The sequence below is a fragment of the Diplotaxodon limnothrissa genome, linkage group LG1, assembly GCF_057381915.1.
Source record: "Diplotaxodon limnothrissa isolate DT_005_m linkage group LG1, D_limnothrissa_male_GT1.1, whole genome shotgun sequence".
In the NCBI taxonomy this organism is placed as follows: domain Eukaryota; kingdom Metazoa; phylum Chordata; class Actinopteri; order Cichliformes; family Cichlidae; genus Diplotaxodon; species Diplotaxodon limnothrissa.
Window position 1 is genome coordinate 19,747,976 of NC_140596.1, and position 27,853 is coordinate 19,775,828.

A 27,853-nucleotide genomic window follows, 5' to 3' on the forward strand; every position below is an offset into this window, starting at 1 on the left:
ATCACTGACATGTTGCATGACCTGATTTAGGCCAAGTTTTAGCTGCTGGACAGATGGCCTCACATTTGATTCTAGAAAACTCCGAAATGCAGAGCAGTTCATGTTTGAATTGATGGCTGCAGGTTGTCCAGGTCCTGTGGCTGCAAAACAAAACAAACCTTCACCCTACTGTGCTTGACAGCTGATATGAGGTGTTTCTGCTTATATGAGGTGTGTGACTTTCTCCAAATGTGGTGCCCTGTATTATGGCCATACAGCTCCACTTTGATCTCATTTGTCCAAAGGACATTGTTTCAGACGTCTCAAGGTTTGTCCAAATGCAACTTTTCAAACCTAACCCTTGCTGTCATGTCTTTTTAGAGAGAAGAAGCTTTCTCCTGGCAACACTTCCAAGCAAGCAGTCTTTTAAAAAAAAAATTGTTCTGTTATGAACTTTAATCATAACATCCTAAAAGAGTCTGACATGTAACACTTGTTTATTTTAGCAGTTTTTCTGAGCATTGCATGGTCTGATCTTGGGGTGAGTTTACTCACAGGTCCTCTCCTGGGAAACCTCAGAGCTGTCTTTAATGTTATCCACCTGTGCATAATCGTTCTAACTGTAGAATGATGAATTTCAAATTGTTTTGAAATAGTCCTTTAACAACTGCTTCTCTACGATCTGATGAATTTTACTCCCAAGCATTGTGTTAACATAAGACACAGATCAGCAAAATGCCAAAATTTCTACTTTTATTGAGGCGCTCACACTTGCTGATGATCAGTTACACGAGTGCATTTGATTAGCAGAAACTGGCTGCTTTGTACTGTCTTAATTCCTATGAAAGCAGTGAGTATGGACTTAGTATTTTTCACACACACTGCTTCTACATGTTGGCTGAATTTTTCTTATATAAATAAAGGCACAATGTAATACGTCGTGTTTTTAAGGGAACTGAGGTTGTATTTGTCTATTTTTAGACTTGCAAAGCGGCAGATTAATTTTATTAAGTCCTGATAAAAAAAAAAATACCGTAGAATCAAAGTGACTTCATTTTCATATTACTATGTCAGGATCTAGCTTGTTCCTGTTTTTCTTTTTATTTTACATCATTGGATGCATGTGGCGATATTAGTTTAGTTTAGTTTTTGTTTTTTGTAAAAGAATAGTACTTAATATTTAAAAAAATCTCGCATCTATGCTCATAAAAAATCTATGTCTACTAGTAGACACTAGTGGGCGTGCTAGTACTTGAAATAGAGGCTCGAATAACGCTACATAATCTTAAATTAACTCCGGCAATAGGATTAAACACCTATAACTACACCGGTGTTCTACTCTTTTCTTGTTGGCAGAAAAAAACAGAAAGAGAGACTCTCCCGTCTGGGTTGTAACGACCATTTTATATTGTTGTTATTATTATTTTTTAAGGCACACTTTTCAAGAGTAAAGAACCTGTCGTAAAGTGTCGTAAAAGTAGATGGCGGGGGTTCAGCGCCCCCATGCGGCATTACGGGCAATGACTGCATTGTAGAAGCGGCCAGCCAAGAGACGACCTGCTGGGTAAACAACAGTGGATGCCTCGGAAGGCAGGAATGGGAACTTCGTCGAGGGCAAACAGTGAGATTTTTTTATCTTGTCACATAGAGAAATAACACGGAGGTCGTATTGTCTCGTCCGAGTCGTCTGGGTTTCCATTTCGAGCCAAAATGGCTGATAATAATCGAGTATTTACTGAGTGAAGTGGAGCTAGCATTAGCTTAGCTCGTAGCCATCCGGGGCCCACTGCCTTCGATTTTGCTTCTCGGCACGGCTCGGGACTGTGTTGCCAGTTTCACAATCCCGGCCGCTACAGTCCTCCGGGTCGCGATTTCTGCGTGCTAGGCCTGCCTAGTTGCAGTTCGGGTAACACGTAGAAAACTACCTGTTTTCACTACTTGTCACTATTTCCTGCAGGATTCAACCCCGCATGTTGCAAAAAGGACGGTGACACATTTTGAAAAAAGGATTTGGACACAGGTACGTGTTGTCTTTGTTGTCTTCTGTCTGGGATATTTATCAGGCAACGGCTTGCTGTCCACTCTGGTTTCTCTCGATTCGTTATCGTAATATTGGTAGCTGATATTGTGGTGCGAGTGCTTTCCTAATAAAGCGACATTATCCAGCCTCAGTCACTTCGGCACCGTTTATGGGACATACAGAGAGAGAGAGACAGACAGACAGGCAAGCAGGCAGGCAGACAGCAGCTGGGCTTATTGTAATTGTTAAGCGTTGTAGAAAGTATGCTTAGCCCCCAGCTTCAGGCTCGATACTGCCAGCCTAAATAAATCTATGTATCTGTGTTTTTGCTTGCCTAATCAGTTGTTAGTGGTCAGAAAGCACTGTGGGTATCGTTAGAGCTCAGCAGTACTGAATCAGTCGTACATCTTGAATTGGTTTGCTGTTGCCATTTCTGATTGCACCCACCCCCATGTATTTTCTAGTATAGATAGGCACCAGTTAACGTGGTAGAACTACCCCTTTTCTTCGTGATCTTATCGCCTGCATTAGAAATCAGCAGTATTATGGTGCAGCTTTGAGCCTTTGGGATTTTTTTCCCCTTCAGGGCTGTCCTCTGAGGCCCCTGAATTCATGCTTGTCATTGCGCAGCTTTTACAGTGAGATCTGAAGCACTCTCACTTATGTGTTTTATATATATATATATATATATATATATATATATATATATATATAAAAGCATATAAGACCATTGTTGCATGTGCTTTTCACAGTTATGCTAAATACTTAAGCAAATCACTCTCTGCTCGCATAAAACCCAGCATCCCCTTTGACAGAAGTTGCATCTTCAGGTCAAGTGACAGCCAGGGTGCTGTTGTGCAATATGCTGCTAATGGACGTCACTTGTGCATTTGGCTTTTCTCTGTCTCAGGAAATGCTCTATAACCTACACGAGTTGCACAAATGTACATACCAAAGCAGTGCAGTGCATTTTACTCAGACAGTTCCAGGAGCATGTTGAACTGTGTAGTGTTTTTTTTTTTTTTTTTTAAATCCCTATTTTGTATCTTAAAAAGAAATGCTTATTTTTGCTATCAACTGACTTTGTGTCTGTCCTAAATGCATGCAGTGTTCTTCATGTTTGGTATTTTAGCTTTTAGCTCCATTTTTTCTAAAAGCAGATTGAAGCAGGAAATTGAAATCCAATTCATATTGTTGTGAATTGTGTGTTCCCAGCACACAATGTGGACAGGGACTAGCAAAGCACTGATTTCATATTTTTGTGTTGTGTTACATCACTTGTACTTCCAGATGGCTGCATTGACAGAGTTGGTACAATATGTTCCCAAATTATATTCTGAAATAGTAGCATCATGAATTTGTTTTCTGATTGCATCGGGTCAACAAGTACGACCAGCTTGTTGCTACATGCATACAGTGCAGACTATTTGACTTTGGGTTTACTGATGGTATAAAGCGCCCTAAATCAGAAAAAAGTTAGCCAGAAAAATACTGATCTGCTTTTTAAGAGATGATCAAATAGTTTGTTCGTGCTTGAAAATACCTTATACAGAACTAGACTGATTGTGTTAATGCCAATATTTGGGAAGTTTAAATTTCTCTATCAATATATTTGCAACTGTTGAGGTACATATAGTGTATTATAGCTTTACTGAAAAATGAACATGATAGGATTGCCGATTATTAACCCTTCAGTACCTAACCTATTGCAAAGTCACTGCTTGGCTCCATTCTGGTGCTACTCTACTGCATTTGCTGCAGTAATCTTTGAGCCTTAGCTGTTCTGATGGAACAACTATGTGATGTTGCTATTACCCCCAAACATATTTCTCTGCATTATAATCAGTAAAACGAAAGATTCTGATGCCAAAACATGAATGCTCATAAGGTATATTAAATAAGCCAGTATCCACTTATACATGGATATATAGGTCAGGCTAGGATCCCATGTTCTACAGTATGTAAACAGAATGTTTTCTGCCCTTTTTAATAGCAATTTTAAAGCCTTTTCTATTACAGATTTCTAATGTGTACCTTTGCAGTCCATATGTTTCCAAACACAAATCCAGGATTGCCAATAATGCCAAGCTATGCAATATATTTATTATGTAATATATTGCAAGAAAGTATTCTGCTTTACATCTACTGAATTCTGGATTTGATTTGATATTTATGATTGAATTAAAAGCAGTTTCCAGTTTCACTGATCACTAAATGGCATCGTGATTTTCTTGACAGTTTGGAAACAGAGCCCTATCGGTTTTTATACTCCATGTTGGTGCAAAGAGCACTGTTGACTGCTGTGTGCTTTTAGAATGTACACGTGGAGTCACGGAAATTGCTTTTTTTTGTTGTATGTGCAAAAATGGTTTAAATTTCACAAATGACTGGGTTTGTCGTTGTTCTGGGAGACTTCAAAACCACTGTGAAAAAATTTCCCGCGGCACCAGAGTGAAAAAGGCTCCTTCTCTTCACAGATACACGTTGGTGCACCCAAATATAACTCATATAGTCTCAGAGTCATGAAATAAACGCGAGAATTTGTCTCCCTTTCAGATTTTTTTTTTTTTTTTGTCATGCTTTTCTTGGTATCCACAACAATGCAAACATATCAGGGCTGTTGACTCATCATTACTTTGAGTCAGCCTATGGGTATTTATTTACTGTCTTTAATCAGCAGCTTGGGGTCATTCTGTGTTAATTTGTATGAGAAAACAAAATGACCTGTTCAGTGAATAGATTGTCTTGTATTTAGACGGTGAGGTATTGTTTTAGATGAATTACTGTTTCTTCATGTTGTTGATTGGCCAGTGAAATGTCAAAAATGTTTACCTTGAACAATTCAGTGCAGAATGAAAATAGAAGTATAATTGTCTTACAGTCTATTTAAAAAATGCTGCATTTGGTTAAGGATATTAAGAATGAAGACTTGTTCGTGCATTCATGCACTTCTCGGAGTCAGGAAGTCTAGCTCCGGCCTAGCTGTGTTCACCTGCTCTTGAGTTGGAATAAGGAAACACAGTTTAGTCCTGAAAGACGACATGATAAATCATTGCTAGGAGTGATTAAATAACTTGTTGACAGCTGTCTGCAGGTTTTATCCAGCTTATTATTAAAGTATTCAAATAAAAATATTCTCAGACTTTGTTTAGTTTTGTTTTTTAGTTTCAACATGAATGAGTGTTTACTTGAATTAAGAAATGATTATTTTTCTCCTTTTAAACACCATCAGTACAGAACAATCATCTACTATTTCTCTTTTATGCATCTTAGATTAAATGTATGTTTCTTACCTGTTTTTGCATCTAGTGTTTTTGTTTGTCTGTTTGTTTGTTGTCGTTTTGTTTTTGTTGTAGGATAGGCTGCAGAGGCCATAACAGAGTCCATCAGTAGTTGATGCTTTTGGTTTTCCCTCTCCGTGTATTTTCTTCTGGATGTGTAAACAAACATTTACATTTACTTCAGTTTAAATGATGTCTGTAAGGCAGATTGTAGTCATGTTTGAAGAACACTGAAAAGCACATGATTGAATTGTCTTATTTAGTTAAGTTGGTCAATTGAAGCTGCCTGACTACTGAGGACTTTAAGTGTGTTTACTGTGTAACATAGACTATTAATACCTCATCCATCAGACCTACATTGAGCTGACAGTACTCATTCACATTTTGCTTATTTTATTTTCTGTTTCTTTGTTGACTGACCTGTGTTATTTAACTCTTACATTTTCCCCCTTTTCTAGGTTTGGTGACATGCAGTGGTGAGAAGCTTTGGAATTAATGCAAGTTCACTTGGTTTTTGCTCCTTGAGGTCAGACCTGCCACCATGAAGAGTGAGGTGCCGTCTGAGGCCGCCAACAGACAGGAGCATATGAAGGAGCAACTGGTGAATCCCGAACCCATGGAGGCATCCAAGAGCTTCCCTAACAACATGGAGGTGATTGGAAAAGCTGGCAGCGATTTTGAAACTCTTTGTGAGTCGAGGCATCGGCCCCTGAGAGACACAGGGACACATAGAGACTCAGAACGGAGCTTTCCCGGACGTAGAAAACGAAAAGGCCAACAGGCAGGCCCATCAGACTGCTCGCTCAAGGATGGCCACATCAGTGAGAGTTCACTGGCACCTCAGCGTCCCAGAGTAGAACTTTTACAGCAACCCAGCGAGGATGAGCATAATCACGAGTCCTCTTTTAGTGACTGTGCTTCGTCCCCTTCATCCAGCCTGCGATTCGGGGACTCAGACACTCTTAGCTCGGAGGACGAGGGGGAAGCAGGAGCAACAGGAGGCCAACATAAGGCCCCTGCCCTGACAGGAGGCGGAGCCACTGGAGTCGGCTTGCGCCCTGCTATGGGCCGAACTCGGGGCAGCCGCACTCATAACTGGGTGCGGTCTGATGCTGAGCCCGTGCTGCTGAAGCGGGCGTGCCTGAGCAGCCGGCGGCCTCTACATAGGAAACGCTTTGTGAAAACGGCTCCTGGAGGAGGTCAGCGGACTCAGAAGCAAAAGGAGAGACTACTACAACAGAGAAAGAATCGTGAAATGTTTGCACGCAAGAAGTATGCTCTACACCACAGCACCAGTAGTTCCAGTGAGGAGCTCAGCGGCGACTTGTCCTCTGAATCTTCTACTGAAGCAGAGGATGAGATGTATGTAGATGTCAGCAGCACTAGCAGCCAGACCAACAGTGCTGCTGTGGCCTCAGGTAATCACTAACCCTTACTTTGTTATACATTTATCTCTGTGTTACATTACTTTGTAGGATTAGTTTTTAGTGCTTAATGAATTGACAAGTAAGGGAATAATTTATTTTCTCAGTAACCAGTCTGTAAAAGAAAGATTAGATTGTTTGGACATGACATGGGGTAAGATGGGTTTTATATGTACCAGCAGGCAAAATTATACACCACAGCCTGGGCATTTATTTTTCCATTATGTAATGGGTTGTTTTCAGCTCTTTGAAGAAAAATTCACCACACTTGTAACATTATGATGGAAATTATTTCTCCTAAACATCACGGTCACCATGATCTCTAATGCTGCACAACCATCCAGCATGAATTAACATATTTTAATTGAAGTACGTTGATGCAATGTTAAATTAACATGCACTGAAAAGCGGAACAGAAAAAACAGAAATGGCTCGTGAGGTCAACATGTGTCGTACAGCTTTCACTGACTGCTTTTATTCACAATAAAGGTTGTTAGTGTGGTAGATTAAAAACAAAAAAATATATATATATCCAAATTACTGTAATATTCATACAGTAATGTGCAAAAGTATTGAGTCACTCCTTATTTGTTTATATTTTTCTTCCAAAGAGCCAGGATTCAATCAGTAATTATCCAGACTTTTAAACGGTCTCTTTGGACATTAACTGCTATTTTTTTTAATTCCCTTTCAATCAGGTCCTTGTACTTGATAATTTTCAGAGGAATACTTTCTTTTTTAGTCAAGAGATGGACGAGCACTGTCCACAAATAACAGACATCTTAGCAAAGGACCAATTTAAAATTTCATTTTTAGCAGCAGCCGGTCACAAAAGCAGATGATTTAGTTCCATTTGTTTAATCGAATCTATGACAAAAAGCTAAAAATAACAGTCTGGTAGGCATAAACATAAGTTTTTTGGCCAACAAGGTGATTGACAGAGAGTTATTAGCCAAAAACGTAGCTACAATGGTGTGCAGAGTGTCGTTAAAAATTGGAGGAAACTAGGCAAAAGAAGAACTGACAGGCTTAAAATACTATCAAAGGAAGACGGAGAGTATCTGAAAGTCATGTCTCTAATAGGAAAGCATCTGATTGACAACAATTTAAATTTTCACCATGACAACGATCCTAAACACACTGCCAATTCAATAAAAGCATATTACATATAGTGGAACAATATGAGTCATTATCAAAGCACTGTGGGATCATCTTGATAGAGAACAGAACAAAAAATTTGAATGTCTTTCGAGAAGCCTAGAGAACTATTCCTTAATACTACTTAACAAAATTACAAGAAAACCTGGCTAACACAGTTCAGACTGTGTTTAAAAATGAAGGAGGTTGTACCAAACATTGACTTTCAAGATGTTAGAACTGTATAGTTCACCTATTACACCAATTGCACCAATTTCCCTTTTCCTGAGAAGACTGACTCAAGAGTAGCAGAGTACGGAATTTTTATAGACTTCCTGTTCCCTCACAGCACAATCAGGATCTAATTCTCTGGTGTAGAAGTTTAATGATGAAAAGTATCTCATTTGTTTCTGTAGTTGGAGCCGCTAGCTCTTTAGGTGTGCTGTTACAATTTTGGACTCCAGGTTTGGTTGGGTAGGGTCTCCTACTCCATAATTACTGCGGAATCACAGATGAACAATAGCATCGCTATTAGGGCGGGGTGACGTAGAAGTTTTAAGGTGCAACCATTAGAGCAGTCCTACCCATATATCGCACAGTGTGAAAAGAATCTCAGTAGTGCACAGGTGAGAGAAACACACATTTCCAGGATGAAGAGATTTTTGTATGTTTAATACAATTAATTAATCATAACTAACATAAATGGACAGATATCAGCTGAACAGCTAAAATGCTTTTGTGATGTTTTGGCTTTTTTTCCCTAACAGTTTAACCTTCGACCTATAGACCTGTGTCTGCTCTTTAATGTAACATTTGCACACTGTGTTTTTCACCAATTTAAACACTCGGGTGAGAAAAAAAAAGGTTATGGCGACAAGACAGATGACTGTCTATCAAAATGCAGTCAGATTAGATCAGATTACGGTGTAATTTAAACATTAAATCATAAGTCATAAAGATCCTCTTTACTTTCATTTAATAATAATGATGGGTCAGTGTAGCTGTTATACACACACATTTACATGTTCAGAAGCATGCATGTGTCCGAACACATCTATCTTGCAAGGTTACATGCAGTGATTGACATGAAGCCATAGCGAGGTAGATTCAATTGTGAATATTATAATAATTATACCACTGAAATAATACAACAGTGTGTACTGCAATCTGAAAGCACAAATGGGAAAACCAGAGTGAAACTAACCACAGAGGTTCAAGTAGAAGCTACTGAAGTGCTGAGCTCCAAACACAGAACTACTTTACCGAGACCTTGCAGTAACGTCCAGCACAGTGTCAGGACACAGCCAAAGCCAGATTTATGGTCCCATATTTTCGTCCATTTTTGTAGCCTAGGTTTGGTGACATGCAGTGGTGAGCCAAAGTTGAGAAAGTCCTTAGTTGTTTTTAACACTATGTTTCACTGTATTACAAAGAACTTCTTTAAATAGTTTGACTTCTTTCAGGCTAAGCTGAAAACTAAACAAGAGTAGTCAGCATTCCAGATAATTTTTAAACTGCCCCCAGCGGGCAGTAGACCACCATAACGTATAGATGTGGGTCTGAAAAGCTCTGTGTACACCTATACATGACCCGCACAGTACCATGAGGGTCCTTAAGAGAAAGAGGCCTTCATCTGGCCTCCTATAAAGACGGACCACAGCTGCTTGGCTAGCCCCTGCTGTGAGCCTGTTGGAAAATCATGGCTTGGCACAGCATGGCTAAATGAGACTAACATGAGCAAAATGAAAACCCTATTAATTTCTGTTTTCTGAAGCTGGATCAGAGTCTACAGGTTTTCCTTTTACAGAAGGAGATTTTATTCTGGCTTACTAGCATGTCCCGTTAATATGAAAGGAAACTAAAAAAATTAAATGAACTTTATTATAGTTTTTGACTTGCATTACAGCATTTCATAAATGTGATGAATGTTGAAACATACATTAGAATTTGATGGCTGAATAATCAGAGCCCTACCTCAGAGAAATGCCAACTGCTGCCCTCTGTACCTGTTCAGGTTTATGAAGCCACTAAATTCAAACTATAACTTTGTGATTTGTTTCTCAGTGACTGTAAGAATGAAATCCTTTGAAAAGCTCCACCTCCGCCTTCGTTCATTGTTTCTTTCATGTAGCTGTTTAGCCCGAGCGATATTTCTGCTGCTGTGGCCCTAAGGGAGAATGGAAAGTTAGTTGTTGTGCCTTTGTGGTGGGAGACAGGTGGGAGAAAACTCAAACACTGTAGAGCAGCAGCCTTTGCATAGAAACAGTGAGTCTCTGAGGAAAAACAAGGCATTTGTTTACAGCAGGGAAAAGCAAGGAGGCAAGTGATGAAACCTTTCTTGTCCAGGGTTTGACGTAGGTGTGTGATGTAGAGAGGAAAGAGTTAAATCATACACGATGTATTAAAATGGGAAAACAATATCACAGCCAAATATAATTTCAATTCAGTTTCAATGCAGTTTACACCTTAATTGAATTTCTTTAACAAAATCAAATAAAAATTCTGGTAAATTACTGGTTTAAACACAGATCAGACTCTTGGCCAAACTAAATTGCCTCAAGCATATTATGTGTCCTTACAGTGTTGTGTTTTTTTTTAAAAGGTATAGTAATACGAGGTGTTGTTTATCTTATTAAACATTGCACATATTGGCTACAGTTCCCAACCAACTTGTTGTTTTTGTGACTACATAAAGGCTTCACCTGAGTGCCAGGCAGCTAGACTTGCAGAAGGTGCTAAGCAGCAGTTCTCATGAGAGAGTAGGAATAGAAATCACACTGGGGAATTAGACTTCAGTAACATGGCAAGTCACTTGGTGATATGCACAAAGACACGGTTTAACTAAGCAAACAAAGTGCACAAATATACTCTAGCACTAAGTAAATTAAGCAAGCATTAATTTAAGTTATTTTAAAATCTCTTAACCAGCTTCCACAAGCTCTGTTCTACAAATCTTTCTGAATTTCATTCCTTAGAGATCATAAGGTGTTACAGTTTAAATGTGCTATACGCTGTAAGCCTGCCTTGGTATTTATGTGGAAGGCCAACCATGTCGGAGAGAAGTTGTAAGTTTGACTGAAACACCCAATGCATGAGTCAGCAACTCTGACTTGCACTGAGATATTGTGATAATAATTAGAAACAGGCATGGGACTGTAAGCAGAAATAATCATGTCTCTGACTTATACTGTGTATTGTCGTCATCATTAGTGGAGACAAATTTATAGTTTCAAGTCTGGAGCTAACCCTAAAATAAATTCATGTTTGGGGACACTGCTGTCATTACCCTACCATGGCACCGGCACTGCCTCCATTTGCAGTGCTGAGAGGAATGATGCAGTTCTCTCCAATTAGTTTGCCATGACTAACCTGTTTGAGCAGTGCCTATGATGCACTGGGCTCCTTGAGTATAATGTGGGTGGCATTAATACATGCACCCACACAGGACCCCTTGAGTGTTATTAATTGACCACATACATTAGATATAAATCGTAAAATTAAATAAATACACATTTGTGGGTTTGCATAATGCTTATTGTATTTTTTAAAATGGATTACTTTACAAATAATGTAATAATATCTTCTGGTTTCCTTCTTTTGATGTGTCAGTGCAACCATTAACGCTTTGCAGACGCACCTTAGTGTTAAGGTCCCATGGTGTTAAGTGCAAGTAGAGATAGAGTGGGATCTGTTGCATTGATTACATTTCTCTTGTGCCCAGAGCTGCTGAACTGAGCAATTTCAGCACAAAGGTTTATTGGTTGGGTTATTTGTATGCTTTAAGCTAGTTATTTATATTTAACTTGATTCTGGTAAGCAGAAAACTGAGATTAATAAAAATTCGGACTATGACATGTTTATGCTGTTTGTTTTATTGTAGTTAGATGATATTTGCATTTATCAGATAGTATCTGGTCAGTTTATTAGAACTGGGGGGGAAATTGATACAATGGTATTGTCATATGGTGGTATTGTATCAATGCAGGGACACATGATATCTATATTTTCTTAAATACATTAAATTACTCTGGGGATACTATGAAAAAGAGGGCTCATCTCGTACATCCTGGGATAACATTAGGTGAGCAAACATACATTTTATTGACTCAACTGAAAAAACATCCAACATTGGACACACTTTGCTGTGAACTAGGAGTCAGCTTCATCAAGCTAGCTAAGGGCTCAGTCACATGAGTAAAAGTAGGACAGCAACATCCTTGCATCTACAAGAAAATCTGCCTGGTGATTGCATTGAATCTTTTAACGTTCTGTGACCGATTGCAGCTTTTGATGTCTAAATGGTTGCACAGAGCTTGAGCGTGTTGATCGCAAGGTACAGATTGCATGATAGGAGGCAACCTTTCTGCAAGCAGTTGAACTCTGACCTGGACTGACTGCAATCACCATCAGAGAAAGTTGAAGGCTTGCACATAACTGTGATCTAATAATCAATATGTTAAAAATGTAAATAATAATGCATCATGAGTGAAATATTGTGATAATATTGTATTGTAGGGAGTCTGGAGTACTACACTAACTTTTGGTAATGGATTTATTCAGGTGCTCTGGACGAGGATGTCGTGGTGATTGAGGCGTCTCCAGCTCCCGCTCCTGCTGTCCCTGCAAGTGAGGAGATCAATGTGACCTCAACGGACAGTGAGGTAGAGATCGTCACAGTTGGAGATGGGTTCAGGTAGGCACCCCAGCTTTTTGAGTAATTAGTGAGAGTAAAATAAGATCTGAAATTAATTTGACCCTGATTCTATTTTGAATTCTTAAGGGTTTTAGGTGGATGCAGACTAAGCGTCTGAACTGTTAGTACAGTTTGCTTTTTTATCAGCAAACAAAAACTCAAGCCCAGTATTGTGAAAGTTGGGTTAGGACTTTTCTTAACTTGCAAAAATAGACTTTTACGCATGTGCTGTTAATGCTGTTTTTGTATACCAGTGCTATGCATTACGCTTTCACAACAATGCAAAGTGTCCACTTGGGTCAGTGTGGCAGATTAATGCGAGACTTTCTGCAGATACTAAAGTTTCTGGCAAAGCTACATCCTTAGCGTACCTTTTAGCAGACTAGGTAATAACTCCTCAACTTTGACACGAGCTACTGACATGACTACCTATGGGAGTGAATGATTCTGTTGATTGACATATGAGGGAATGGTAAATGCATTAGATGGGAGGCACCAATGCTAAGAGACTGGTTGGCAACTATCTGGCAATCCACAGGTTGCTGGAAAAAAATATGCATACCATGTGAATGCCTGCTGGTTAGTGGCAGATGCTAAAGCTTCATTCATGCAGTCCTAGAGATCTGCCAGTGACGCCCAGTAACCACTGGTCACCAGAGAAAATTGTTTCTTCTGTGACAATTGGCAAGAAGTCACTAGTGAAAACTGAAACTAGAAACTGATCACAAAGAGGTACACAGTGCTGCACTGAAAACCACCTTACTGTTGCTTTGGTCATTAGCAGGTTGCTGCACTCGACTGTAGTTTGCATGGAAGAAACAATCTTGTCTACAAACACCTGCAAACCCCTTCCAAGTGTTCGTGAAACTATGAGAAGTGCAACACAAACTGAAAAGAGACCATTTGTAGAAACTGCGCATTTTGAAACATGTTGTTTGTCACAATATGGTAAATCTTTTTTTTTTCTATTTTGCTTTGCATTTTTATCCAGTTTTAGCTCAGTGGGTCAATTTTAACTCATCAAGAGAAGAGCATCTTCCATTCAAACTAAGGGTGACCATTGCAGTCTGCTATTAACCAAATAAGATCTTTGGTGCAGTAGGGTCCTCTTTGCAACTGTTTTCACATAGTGACAGCCGGCAACTCACTTGCCATCCAGTTAGGAAATGCACATTTTTCTCTAGCATCTGGGGTGGGGTTACCAGGAGGGTAACAACTTATCTAGTTCTGTGTGATGTAGCCTAACCACTGTGAAATCTTTACCAGACATCAGCTGCAGAGCAAAGGGGAATTGCTTTGTATCAGGACATGGCTTTCCTCTTAAATTTACTGGAATAGCTAAGACACTGTTAGCTCCAGCTTCAGCACTTTGCTCGCTTAGACCTTTTATTTTAAGGGTTGATCTGTGATAATGTGCAGTAAGGATAGTTTAAAATGCCTTATAAGACTTAAACCAAGCGCTAGACAGCTGGTTTTGTTAGTGTGGGTGTAGCCATTTTGACAGAACTAGAAAAAGGAGTAAGTGCAGGTTGGTCATTGCTTGCTTAAAGAGAAGTTGTAGGATGGGGGTGTGTAGTGCTTTAGTTGATTTGTTTTGCTCATGGATTCCATAGCTCTGCTTACATTGAACAGAGAAACCAGTCCTAGTAGAGCTGCATGCCTACATGTTTATAGCTGTAAACCCACATCACCCTGAAGCCACCTACGCTGTGCCTCTGCCATTTAAATCTTTCTAGATATGTCAAGCACAATGTGAGGTCAACCAGATGCGTGACTAAAGGTTTATAGTTAAATATAGTTAACTTGTTACACCACGAATGATTTAAGTGGCAGGGACAAAAAAAAGTCACTTTGACATGCCGCTTTTTTATATGCTACTAAAATTGTAAAACTATATATAACCAATGTGAATAATGATCCCATATCACAGAATAATTCTAAAATTCATGTTTCATGTATACATGTATACATGTATACATCAGAACGTATTCCAGACTTGTTTTTTTAACATCACTAGAGGTTTATTATGTAAGCTTAAAACTACCATGGAGTAGATGTAGTGCTATATTGTGGCAAAGAATAACAACAATAACTAGCTGCTTCCACACTGAGTCCCTTATCCCGAGGATGGAGTCCAACTTTACCAACCTCTGGTGCGTACGGAGAAAGTTGTAGTCCTAGTTTTGCTCTGCAGCCTCTTGGGCTTAGCATTGCAGCACATGAACCAGTTCTGTACCTTTTTGTTGTTGTTTAGAGTGGTTCTCCACAGCAGAACGACGGCATGCACAAGGCTGGTTGGACTGTGCACAACTGCGTAATAGACTTTCTGGAGAGACAGCTAAATGATATCAAGGACCGCCACAGCAGTGCCAGCTAACAGAATTACTCACTAATAAAGAAACTGCTAAAATGACATGCAGAATATACTTATCCTACTTTTGATATACCTGGGCATCTCACACAAGTAAAGTCCGTATTTAGGGAAACACTGTATACATTGCATAGCCTGATTGGTATCATGGCTGCCATATCACTGTATATAATGCTCAAGTCTTTTTGATATGGATGCTAGTTAGAGACAGACATTTGAGAGCAGTGTGTTTAGAGAAGTTGTATTCCACTACACCCACCTCCATTTTCCTCACCCAATGAATCTTTTCTCTCTCTTCTCATATAACTTCTTGTCTCCTCATGCAGGCGATTATGCAGCTCAGTTCACAAACCTCTCCCTCTGTGTTAACCTCCATCTGTCTCCTTTGGCTTTCTGTCTTTAACCATATTTTTCCTGTTCCTACCTTTCACATTAGTCTATCAGTAATATATGAAAAATAGTTCCTGGAAGTGAGTATACCCAGCCTGCAATGTCATGGCCTGTCTGCCTGTTTTCCTCACTTTCAAAGATGTCCTGTCTCATTAGAGAATGTAGAGATGAGCTCTGCTGTAAGGGGGATGGGCAGCAGCAGAGCAGAAGGGCGGAGAATCAAAGGCCAGGAGAATGAGCAGTGAAATCTTTGTTCACACTGCCAGTGGTCTAATTTATATGTTCACATGCAGTTTATATTAGTACAGGCACGATATTCAGAAGTATGAAAACCCACATACATATTGTATCGTGACTTTTTCTTGGTATTTTGGGTGATTGGCTGCTTCTGATGTGATTTATTTAATTGTGTGTGATGCATTTGCATGAAAACAACTTCTGTAGGCAGAAGAGTGGGTTTCCTAAGTCTCACTACACATAGATATACTTTTTATTCTGAAAACGGAGAGAAACAGTCTTAGAGCAGCCAAAACCAGTCAAAAAGACTGGAATGCAGTGTAAAAGCTGAAGATAACATAATAAATGGCCTGATAAGTAAAACCATACAGGGTTGGACAGCCTCTCTTCACTCCCAGCTTGTGCAAAATGTGGCACTCCAAATTCAGGTTTAAACCAACAGCAGCACTTTTGACATAAGTGGGGAAAAAACGCTAAAAAAATTAAGTAAAGTGTTTCCATTTTTAACCCACTGCCTCTCAGATTGGTCATTTGACTTGCTGTCAGTGTTCTCATCATGAATTTGAACGGCTGGCAGTTATTTATTCGTTCATGCAGTTGACTCGCCTGTAAAGCCGTGCGTCAGGAGAAAATTCCAGTGTTTTAGCAGTGCACTGTGGGCTGCGTTTGGCAGCTGGTTCACCCAGAGCACAGTGAGTTACAATAAACAAGGATTATGTAGCTGACATGGATCAATTTAAAAAAAAAAAAAAAAGCCCTTGATGAGTCCCTGCCCTGATTCTGCTAATCAGCTCAGTATATGCATATTAGGGCAGTGAATATCACGAGACTCTCTGTGAGCGTTATGTGCGTGCTACATTTTTCTGCAGGATTCCTGAAAGTTTTCTACTCTGTGTTTAGAGTTGGAAGGCCTAAATTATGAATACACAGCCAATACTGCTGTCAGGGCAAAGCTTAATGCCTCACATTGTTTATTCTCTCTTACACAGTGCTGTTGGCCTTGTATGATCCCCTCCCAACCTTTAAACTCCCAACCTCCCAGCCTTAGCTGCCCATAGCATCAGTCCCAGCAGTTTACATTGCCGCAGTGCACAGAACCTCAGCTCCCTGGGGTTTGTGTCTCTCAACACTTTGGTTTGGCACAGCCTCGACATTGCCAAGCCACCCATTCCCACAGTGTTCATATTTACAATGTACTGTTTTGCTCTTTGCTGCCACACTCAAGGGGTCATAGTGGTAAACAGATATTTACAAAATAATCCCAGGGCTGCTTAATTAGGAGCCCATCCCTAGTGGCAAGCCCTGCTCCTTGGGATCAACCCTGAGCTGAGGATGCTGGCCAATTAGACCCCAGTACAACCACCATGTACACCCCTCCCCTCACCCCCACTCCCACTCCCTCCACCCACAGATGCCACCCTCACTGCTGTGTGTTCAGTGGTGAGGAACAAGTGTTTGTTAGCAATGTGTGAAGTATGAAGTTTAATAAGCTTCCTCCTCTATTGTTGCATTGTGCAGTACGTCCCAGAGGAAGCTGATTTGGACGAGGACAGTATGAGCTAGTGGGAATCCCCCTCAGCACAAAGCGTTTGCTCTGTTACATTTAAGCAATGAAATCAAAGCCATCTCTTAATTAGTTTGTTTCTTAGTTAGCCAGTTCAAAACGTTACATATTCATCTTTAAAGTATTAAAGTAAAACATGCAGGCACTAAATCAAATCAAATCAAATCACTTTTTATTGTCACATCACATGTGCAGGCACACTGGCACAGCACATGTGAGTGAAATTCATTTCACTAAAAGTGAAATGAGGAATAATAATGCTTTTTATTTACTAGTTAACTTTATACAGTGCAGTAAACACTTTTGCTTTTTAAATAACATTAGTTTTCATCAGTAACACTTCCATAGGTTTAAGGTATTTGGTAGTTTGGTTATTTCACCAGCTTTCAGGGCTTACCATGAGTGTTCATTGGACTCAAGTCTGTCTTAATATTTCTTCCGGTGATCCCAGAGTGGTAAATCCTATTATTATTTTTAAAATACAAAACAAAACCTCATTCGTGACAATGACTTAACAAGGTAAAAGGAAAAAAAGATTGCAGTATTTGCTCACTTCTTTCTTTGGTGTGAGTAAGTCCATCCTTCCTATTCTACTCAGTTGTTCTAGTTTCTATTTGGTTTTGTAATCTGCTCGGACAAGATCAGGGAAATACCCTTAGAAGTCACAAGTACGTCATTTGGCTAAAACAAAGAGAAAGATTTTGGGACGTTTACAGCAAAGGCCTCCAATTCATGTGATCTCTCTCTGTTTTCTCTGTGTTAAAAGGAAAACATGAGAAATAATTTAATTTCCCCAAAAGTTAGAAAATTAGTGTGTTCCAGTAGCCAAAACATACCAGATTAAAAAAGCTTCTAGGGTTAAAACTGATGTTCAAAATGGGACTCGGTTAAAACGAAAATGCAAAAAATGAAGAGCTGAATACCATAAAATCTAAATATGAGGATGCAGGTCTTTGCATTGTGTTCTGCATACATCCTGAGCTCAAACAGATGTTGTACAAAGTGTTCCGCAGTATGTCCAGGGTGACCATTATTCATTGCCACAGCGATTTGGATGAACTCTGCATGAGCCAATAGCAGATTCCAGTCAGTGTTTATTCAAACTGGATTCAAACAGCAATGACGAATTCCCTTGGCAACTAATATGGATGCATTCCAACAGTTAGCAGTTCAATATTCAGGCTGCAGAAAAGTTCCTTCATAGTAACGTGATGAGATTGCGCCACTTTTTCAGGAGGATACTCTGTATACAAAAGACTTCACACACTGGACTCTGCCTGTGTAAGCTTTTGGTTCTCACCATGCTTTATTTGGAGCCAGACTTGAACACATTAAGACTTAAGAGAGTGAGGTGCTAAGTTACGAGCTAATCATAGCTAGTATTGTTAGCAAGCTGTGTGCATAAACTCTGTGTTGGTATCACACAGACACATTTACCTGCTAGTTAGTGCCTGGTAAGCAGATTAAGGAAATACCAGATTTAACCAAAAACAGAGCCACTGACTCATTAAGATGGTTCTAACTCACTGTAAGCCATGCTATGTGTCAAATAATTCCATTTAAAAAAATGCTTTTTCATAAAGTCACCAACACCACAAATGTGGCCCAGAGGTTCAGTTCAGTGATTTGAATTGGCCAGAGTGAAACATAGTAGACAACAAGTGGCCTCACCCCTAGATGCCATTTGCCAGGGCAAATTTATGAATAGAGAGCAAATCTATTTTTGTACCAGACTGTAAACAAGTTTATTTAATGGCTGAAGCTCAGCGTTTTAACATCTGAGTCTCTGAGGATTGACTCATTTGTGAAGCCAGGCAGAAGTCAAGTTTTTGCCCCCAGTTTGCTCCTTAAAAAGGGTTAAAAAAAGGAAAAGGGTCAATCTAACAATGACTTAATCAGTAACATATTGATGTCTGATGTATATGTATCAATCAGTAGGAATCTCTGAGCTGGTCACATCAGGGTTACTGAGACTGTGCTGTTGCTTCCTTCCCTCTGCTGCTCTGTATTCCTGTTTTTAATCTCTCATTTAGCCACAGTGAAATTCCCTAGCTGCAGAGCTCCATGGCATCAAGCTTTACGGCACTCCCATTTAGTCTCTTGACTCTTGTCCCTTGAGGTCATGCCCTCCTCCCTCTGATCACCTAGATTTACAGTGCTGTGGAGGGAAATGTGGCTACTCCCTGGCCTCTCACTTGAGTCTCAGAGGCCATGGGGTAGAGCGACCGGAGCCTTGGAGAGAGAAAATTAAAAGAAAGATAAGAAAATGGGCTAAAGGTGGGGCAAGAGCAGCACAGCGTTTGACTTAATTCGAGGAAAACGAAAGGTGGTTGGAGACGATGGGAATATTTAGATGCAAGGCTGATTGCAGAACAAGTCTGCAGATTCTAAAAGTCAATTTTTTGTATTGTTTTTGTTTTTTGGGGTTTTTTTATTTAGCGACTAATTTACTAAGTAAATTATTAAAGTTTCAAACAAAACAATTAGTGCAGAACAAAAAAAGAATGCAAAACTACACAACCTAATGGATGATGTTAAATATTTTACAAAGACAGGAGACTAGTTTGTCAAGTGTGGCTTATCTTAGCAGCACCAGCTGTAATTCTTTCTCTGCAGGTCCACACACGTGTGCAGACTGTGGTTCTGTGTTGCTCTGGTGGTGATATGCCACTTTACGCCACCACAGGCTGCAGATCAAAGTATAACAGAACTGCGCTGGTTGCAGGGCTTGTCATCTGTTTTACTTTCCAGCATGCTCATTTACAGCTTACTGCCACAGAGTCATAGGGGCTGTTGCTAACTAGTGGTGGATGGTTGCTTAGCAGTTAAAAGGCATTGACCATTATTTATATTAGCAGAGTACTAACATTTAAACGTATCACTGACTAGTCACACACATCCCTAGCCTACCATGCACTGTTTTAGATGCTGCAGCAAAACAAGCCATTACACAAAGTCCTTCTGTCAGATCTGCTCACTTTTACTTCCTCATCCACTTTTGCAGCAGCAGCATCTGCTGGCCTGGAAATGAACTGGTCTGGCTCTTGTAAAGCAAATGCTTCAGTGAGCTGTGAGAATAGTCCCGGTGGTCCTGAACTCCAGCATGTTGTAACAGTCTCTTTTTCTTTCTCCCCTTTTTTCAATGTGTCTATTTTCTGCAGGTCACGCTCAGTGGGGGGTCTTGGCCGAATGTGGGGTAATAGTTGCTCCCAGAATCGCCTCCAGGAGCCACGTGGACGTCACAGGCTCTCCACTGTTATCCAACCGCTGCGGCAGAATGCTGGGGAGGTGGTGGACCTCACGGTTGATGAAGATGGTAACACAGAACTCGTTTCAACAAAGCCTGGTTAAAAGATTACTAAGCGATGTTTTAACTTGGGTCTTACTGACTCAGCTAATGTACTTTTCATGCAAGCTGTGCGAGAGTTGTAGTAACTTATTTGTCACAGTCTACAACTGTGAAAGATAAAACTAAGACTAAAATATATACAAGGAAAAAACATTTAAAATTAAACTTAAAAATACTCAAAAATACTGGATTTAATTGTCAAGTTGTTACAGAACTTTAATTTAAGCCACATGCACATCTCTGGAGTGTTTTAAATTTAGATATGAGATGTAAAGTAAGCAGACAAAGATCTAATGTTGAGTGGAACCAAAAGCGATATTTTACCAAAAAACGTACAATTAGTAACAGAATTGGCTAATTATTTATTAAATTGACTTAAATTTTAGTGTCATTCTAGTTCATACTCAGCTTTGTATGGTTCTGTGACAACATTAACCTAAACCAGTAAGGTTGCATTTCTTTTCAGTGTATTCGTATCTCGCACTTTATTTTCTGTTACATTGCTTTGTATTGGTATTTGTCTCTTAGCCTGGATGTCATTCTCTGTATCAGCCTGCGCCTGTGATGGGTAGCAAAATGGTGCCTCACGCAGTATTAGAGCATTTGCATTTCTTAGGAGAAAGAGGGGAAATTAATTTGTGAATATGAAAAGCAGATGGTATTTACACACTGGAATGCTAATAAGGTCTGCTCTTCTACTTGGCTGCTAAGCCTCTGCAGACACTATGGTATGGCAGACATTACCAGTGTGCACAAATACCACAGTGTCTCCTCCACACATAATCGTGCTTGGGAATCGATAAGAAATAAGCGATTCCGATTCCATAATCGATATCAGTTATTGATTCGATTCCTTATCGATTCTCATCAAGTTCTCTCTGGCTCTGCTTTGAGAGTGGCCAAGATTTCTAAGCAGCATATCAAAGACATTGCATTCCTAGAAATTAATAGCGTGCTGTGTGGTCAAATGTTGCACGCTGGAGGTGTTTCCCCTCTTTGTTGTGATCATTATTGGGCTCATTACTCAAAAAAGTAATTATTACCTATTACACAGAACACTTGTCTTAAACGTAATGCTGTACATTACTTAATGTCTTTATCCTTGGAGTAATTAATTATTACTACTATTCGTTAACATTACTTTCACATTTTTCTATAAAATGACCTGAAACAGACCGTCTGACAATTACCAGTTAACAATATAAACCTATAGGTTCCACACACCAACACGAATCCCTATCCTAATGAGGACACACATATGATATTTCTCTTATTATTTACACAAAGCCGACAGCACAAAATAAATCGCCACAGCAGCCCAACTCCTCATCTGCTTGTTACCTGTTAAAGTACACGGTCTGGCTGCTGGGCATTCACTCAGCTTTATCATCAGTCTGTGTTCTAGCTAACTTAGCATTAGCATACTGCCTGTGGAGTTGCTTGCAAAGAGCCAAAGTTCTGTTACAAGTCTAATTCATTTGTTTCTGTAATGGATGGATTTTGCACTTTGCGCTCCCATGCTTTTGTGTAATAAAAATAAAAGTAATGTCATAACCACACTGTAGACTGTGCCACTATCTTCGTCCTCCTGCAAACTGAAATCAGCTGATTGTAGCACAAGTGAAGTCGATAAAGGGGATTGATAGGCAAGCAGGCTAACACTTCCAAGGAACTGAACTTCCCGATTCCCACCCTACTTCTGATCAATAACTCAACTGACAAAAGTCAGCTGGTTTTTATTCTGGTGACATAATCTTTTCTGATTACCATTTGATTTTGTTTTTTTTTTAATCCACAGATCTCTCAGTTGTGCCAACAACCTCTGGCGGGATTCAGCCTCAAACAGTCAGGTCGTCCTCATCATCATCATCATCCCATCAAGCCTCTACCTCAGAGCTCAATGATGCCCCAGGCCCTTCCACTAGCTGCCCAGGTTCAACACCTGAAAGTATGCACACACAGAGGCCAAGTGGCTCTGCTCGCACAGGTCCAGAGGGTAAGACAGGACACAGCATGTTGACATTGCTGCAGCAGGCGGTTTCATTTCAACTGTTGTCTGGAGACATCTTGTGTTTAAAAAATCAATTCTTTTTAGTGGCCAATTTCTAATTAGTCTGTATTGTGTGGTCCTCTGTGATATTGTCTGCCCTGTAAAAGCATTTTTAAAAAGAAAAATAATTCTCATATATCTTTCTCTCATCAGATGACAACAGACCAGGTTTGTCAGGTACAACAGGAGAAAATGCAGGCGTGGCCATGCCTAGGCTCCCATCCTGTTGTCAGCAGCACTCACCATGCGGAGGCCCCTCCCCTGGTCACCTGCCCCTGAGCCACTCCCATCCAAGTTGCTTGCAGGCGTCGTCCCCTCAGCAGACCAGCAGCTCTCAGCACAGCCACAGCAACACTCAACACTTTCTCCATCATGCCCACCACCCAGCACCGCAGCCCCCAGGCACCATGCTTTTTCCGGAGCCGATATGCCCCGTGGTGCGACCCAGTGCTCTGCCCGCCCCCTGCGCCGGAGTCAGCAGCAGCAGCAACAGCAGTAGTAGCAGCAACGCAGCCCACTACCATGACCAAGTATGGCTGTTTGTACAATATTTATTGATTCATAGCTGTTAGCGAGGCAGTATAAGCATACGCTGATTCCACACAAACCAGGTTTTCGTGACCACTAAGGTTTATTTTCTTGCATGAAGAAATCCTGGCACCCCAGAGATATTTTAAGTGGAGCTAAGGGAAGATCAGAGCTAAGGAAAAAATAATTTATTAAGTTAAATATTTATCCAAATGTATATTGTCAGCAAAGAACTGCCCCAAATACTGAATCACCCTTATGTTGAAGAGCAATGATGTAGTCTGAGTAATGGGGAGTTACAGTAGTCAGGTTAGAGGCTTTTAGCTACCTTCATTGTTGCTTCATTCTTTGCCTCATTCCAGGCATTTATTGAGATTATCTGACAGGTGTTTGGAAACACAGAACAGCTGTACTCACTCTGTCATGAGGACTCGTTATATCCCTACAGTATCCATAACCTTCAGTAGAGTGCAGGGTGAATGAAGTGAGAGGATTTTTTGTTATTATTTTATTCCACGACAACTTCTGAGCCTGTTTTTGTCAAAGCTTCATGATGCATTTGGAATCAATCAGTGAATGTGATCATTAATGTTTTATTTACAGTGCTGCGAAAAACTACTTGCCCCCTTTCTGATTTGTTAGTCGTTTTGTTTCATTTTGCATATTTGTCTTGTGTCTGTTTTATGCTTCGAATCCTCAAACACATTTTAGTACTTCTCAAAAATAAGTCAATACAGAATTTTTGTTTATCATCATTTTAAATCAAATCAAATCAAATCAAATCACTTTTTATTGTCACATCACATGTGCAGGCACACTGGCACAGCACATGCGAGTGAAATTCTTGTGTGCGAGCCCCACAAGCAACAGAGATGTGCAAACACAACAACACAAACGAGCAAAATACAAGAATGGCCAACCTGAAACTAATAAATATATGTACAATATATAATAGTGTATGCATTTTATGTCCATAAAATGCTTTTCAGGTGTGACCCCGTGTAAAAAACGTATTGCCCCTCAACCCTAATAACTGGTTATGCCACCATTGGCAGCAAGAATTGCAATCAAGTATTTGTGATAACTGGAAGTGAGTGTTTCACATTGGTGTGAATTTTGGCCCGTTTGTTTTAATTCAGCCACGATGGAGAGTTTTCCAGCATGAACGGCCTGTTTAAGGTCACGCCAAAGCATCTCAAGAACATATGATTTACATTTACATCTCTCAGCCTGGAAAGGGTTACAGAGACATTTTTAAGGCTTTGCGACTCAAGTAAACTACAGTGAGGGTTCACTTGAGTCCACACGTGTAGAAAATTTGGAACAGTGGTGAACCTTCCCTGGAATCAACTAGAACTGCGGGCCTCACTTGTTTCAGTTAAGGTCAGAGTTCATGATTCAGCAATAAGAAGGAGAGTTGTTAAAAAATGGCATTTATGTGAGGATTCCAAGGCAAAACCACTGCTGACCAAAAACAACACACATAATAATGATCAGAAACACACCAGCAACTCCACCTCTGAATGGCTGAAGAAACAAAAACAAAATGAAGGTTTTGGAATGGCCCACTCAAAGAGTGGACGTAAATCTGATTCAGATGTTGTGGCGTGACCTTAAACAGACTGTTCATGCACGAAAACCCTCCAGTGTGGCCGAATTAAAACAATTCTGCAAAGAAGAGCGGACCAAAGTTCCTTCACGGCGATCTGAAAGACTCTGTGCCAGTTGCTGCAAGCACTTTATGGCAATTGTTGCTGTTAAGAGTGGCACAACCAGTTATTAGATTTAGGGGGCAATTTCTTTTGCTACAAAATCACCATCTTATAAACTGCTTTTTGTATTTACTTGATTTGTCTTTGTCTTAAATGAAGTTTCATTGACATGTGTGACAAAAATGTGAAAAAAGAAGTCATTAAGGATTCAAACACTTCCTCACAGCACTGTAGTTAGAGACTGAGGGAGAAAAAACTAAGTAGAGGTTCCTGATGGGTTTTTTTTTTCACTCAGAAAGACGAGCTCAGTGTTCTGCAGATTTGGTCCCAATTCTTTCTGAAATGTCTGTCTTCCTTTCATAGCAAACTTTGCCAGTGGACCTGAGCAACAGCAGCGTTCGGAGCAGTGGAAACAGCGGGGCGAGTTTCCATGGCAGCACTTCAGCCTTTGACCCTTGCTGCCCAGGTTCCACCTCACGGCCCCCTGCTTATGTTTCCCAGCCCACCCCTGGGCCCAGTCAGCCAAGTGTGGTGGACTCATTCAACTCCCCTATGGTGGCTCAGCCCCAGCCGCAAACACAGCCCCAGCCCTGCAGACATTACATGCACCCAACTTGTGAGTACAACGCAGTACATTACATCAGACTTTTTAAACTTTTGAAAATGCATTTTGAATGTTTGCTGCTGCCTATGAAAACAGATTTGCAATGCAATAATACTAACCAATGCTTGCTCACAGACACTAGTGCTGGCTAACAGGTTAATGTGCTCAGTGCTGAGAAACTTAATTTGCTACTCAGAATTTTCCAGTATCTGGTTAGTCTGAAGCAATGCGATGAGGATTCTTGGTGGGGATGTCGTGAAAATTTAGAGTCACTGGTGCCTCTCCTTACCTTTCCCTTACTTGTCCACCCTCCCTGTTTCAGTGCAGTGTGGACAAATATTAACAAATTCAAATTCAAAACAGGAAACGGGCAAGGCCCCAAGAGGACCTATAATGGGTTTTTTCTTATTTTCTGTCATATATAATATTCTAAAATGTACTGTTAAAACAATCCTAATGCTATACCAGTCTTTTATAGTAAAGAGACAGAACCGTCAGTTCAGGGGTCGTTCTTATTCTCACCTATAGGTAGCTCTGGGTAGTGACTGAAAGAATGAGATATAAGATGTAAGCAGTGGAAATGATCTACTCCAAATTGTATGGATTTCTTTTTAGTGATAGGGTGAGGAGCTCAGATTAGAGCAGCTACTCCTCCACACAGAAAGGAGCCACTTGGTCCAGGTATTTGACCTTTCAAATGATGGAGGCCCGGGGGCAGACCAAGGAAATGCTAGAGAGATTTCATATCTCAGCTAACTTGGGAATGTCTTGGTCTCCACCCACACCACAAGAACTGGGGGAGGGCTGGGCTGAGGGAGGGCTGGGTGTCTCATCTTAGACTGCTGACCCTGCAATCTGGACCTGCTTGAGTGGCAGAAAGTGGATGGATAACTGGTGCTTGTATTAAACATAGCAAAAGTTTCGAATGGTGAGGTCAGCATGTGAACAAGTAAATCCCATGAGTCCAAGGCTCAGGCCTCACAATGTTTTAAATAGTTGACTTTAAAAAGGTTTTAGTCCCTTGGCTTGATAGGTCATAGACACGGGATGTCCTTTGCTGGTTGCGAGCGCAGTAGCTCCATAGCAACCTCGTATTCAAACTGATTTTGAGGGCGAGCTGATAAGAAAACGATTAGTTATGTCTATAACTTCTGTTCCCTGAAGGAGAGGAACGAGGTACAACACATAAGTATGGGATATCACGCCCTCGCGTGTCCTGGCTGAAGAAACCTTTATTCACGCCTTTACGGCAGATGACGTGTGATGACACGCGCAAGGCCCCGCCCGCACATATAGCCGCTGCCATCACCGTCATCCCTCAGTTCGATAGCCGCTCTTCACCGAGCCAACTGCTCAGTGGGGCCACCCTGTGTTGTACCTCGTTCCTCTCCTTCAGGGAACAGAAGTTATAGACATAACTAATCGTTCCCTTTCAGTCGATTCACTCGGTACAACACATAAGTATGGGACCTATATACACGCCCCGCAGAGCAGCCACCGAACCGGAACGGGACCACCACATCCTTAGTGAGTGGTAGACCCAGCAGAAAGGACAGCACGAGCCACCGAAGGGGCTGTAACGTCCAACCGATAAAACCGCACAAAAGTGTGCGGCGACGCCCAATTAGCCGCTGCACAAATATCAGCCACAGGCACCCCTCTAAAAAGAGCCCATGAGGTCGCCATCCCCCTGGTGGAATGAGCTCCCACCCCGTGGGGCAACGCAAAACCTCCGGTGCTGTATGCCAGCGAGATAGCTTCTACAATCCAGTGGGACAGCCTCTGTCTGGACAGAGCTCTACCTCTATTCGGATTAGCGAAGCAGACAAACAACTGGTCACACAAACGCACATCCCGAGTGCGCTCAATGTAGGTGCGTAGCGCACGCACCGGACAAAGAGAATGCACCCTCCTCTGCTCCTCAGATTCAAAAGGAGGGGAGCAAAAGCTCAGCAACTCAAACTCCATTGAACTATAAGATGCAGGCATGACCTTGGGAAGATAGGCGGCATTCGGACGCAATACGACCTTGCGGCCATCAGGAGAAAACTGTGTGCAGGCAGGATGCACAGACAGCGCATGAAGGTCCCCCACTCGCTTTGCCGAGGCCAAAGCGAGAAGTAATGCGGTCTTATACGAAAGAAGTTTCATATCTACCGACTCAACGGGTTCAAACGGAGGGCCACAAAGGGCCTCCAGCACCAAAGACAAGTCCCAAGCCGGGACACTGGACTTAAGCACGGGCCTCAGCCGGCGAACCCCTTTCAGAAAACGCACGGCGAGGGGATGCGCACCTGGTGTCACCCCGTCAAAACCGATATGACAAGCAGATATAGCCGCTAAATAAACCTTGATCGTCGAAAACGAAAGGCCTTTATCCAACAGCTCCTGCAGGAATGTCAAAACATCCACAATAGAGCACTGAAATGGGAGAGTGTGGCGGTCCTGGCACCATCGCTCGAAGGCTCGCCATTTGTAAGCGTACAAGCCTCTAGTAGACGAGGCCCTGGCGCT

General features: G+C 41.0%; 1 protein-coding gene across 1 annotated transcript in view; it reads left to right on the plus strand.

Moving 5' to 3' along the window:
- The first annotated feature begins 1,527 nt into the window (after positions 1 to 1,527).
- rnf111 (ring finger protein 111) overlaps positions 1,528 to 27,853 on the plus strand; it is a 39,083-nt gene continuing 12,757 nt past the window's right edge. The window contains exons 1-8 of the mRNA XM_085375527.1: positions 1,528 to 1,600; positions 1,937 to 1,999; positions 5,739 to 6,698; positions 12,402 to 12,534; positions 20,258 to 20,412; positions 22,244 to 22,441; positions 22,649 to 23,025; positions 25,099 to 25,351. Of these exons, the coding sequence (XP_085231653.1) occupies positions 5,822 to 6,698; positions 12,402 to 12,534; positions 20,258 to 20,412; positions 22,244 to 22,441; positions 22,649 to 23,025; positions 25,099 to 25,351 (1,993 nt within the window). The 5' untranslated portion in view covers positions 1,528 to 1,600; positions 1,937 to 1,999; positions 5,739 to 5,821. The remainder of the gene's footprint in view (positions 1,601 to 1,936; positions 2,000 to 5,738; positions 6,699 to 12,401; positions 12,535 to 20,257; positions 20,413 to 22,243; positions 22,442 to 22,648; positions 23,026 to 25,098; positions 25,352 to 27,853) is intronic.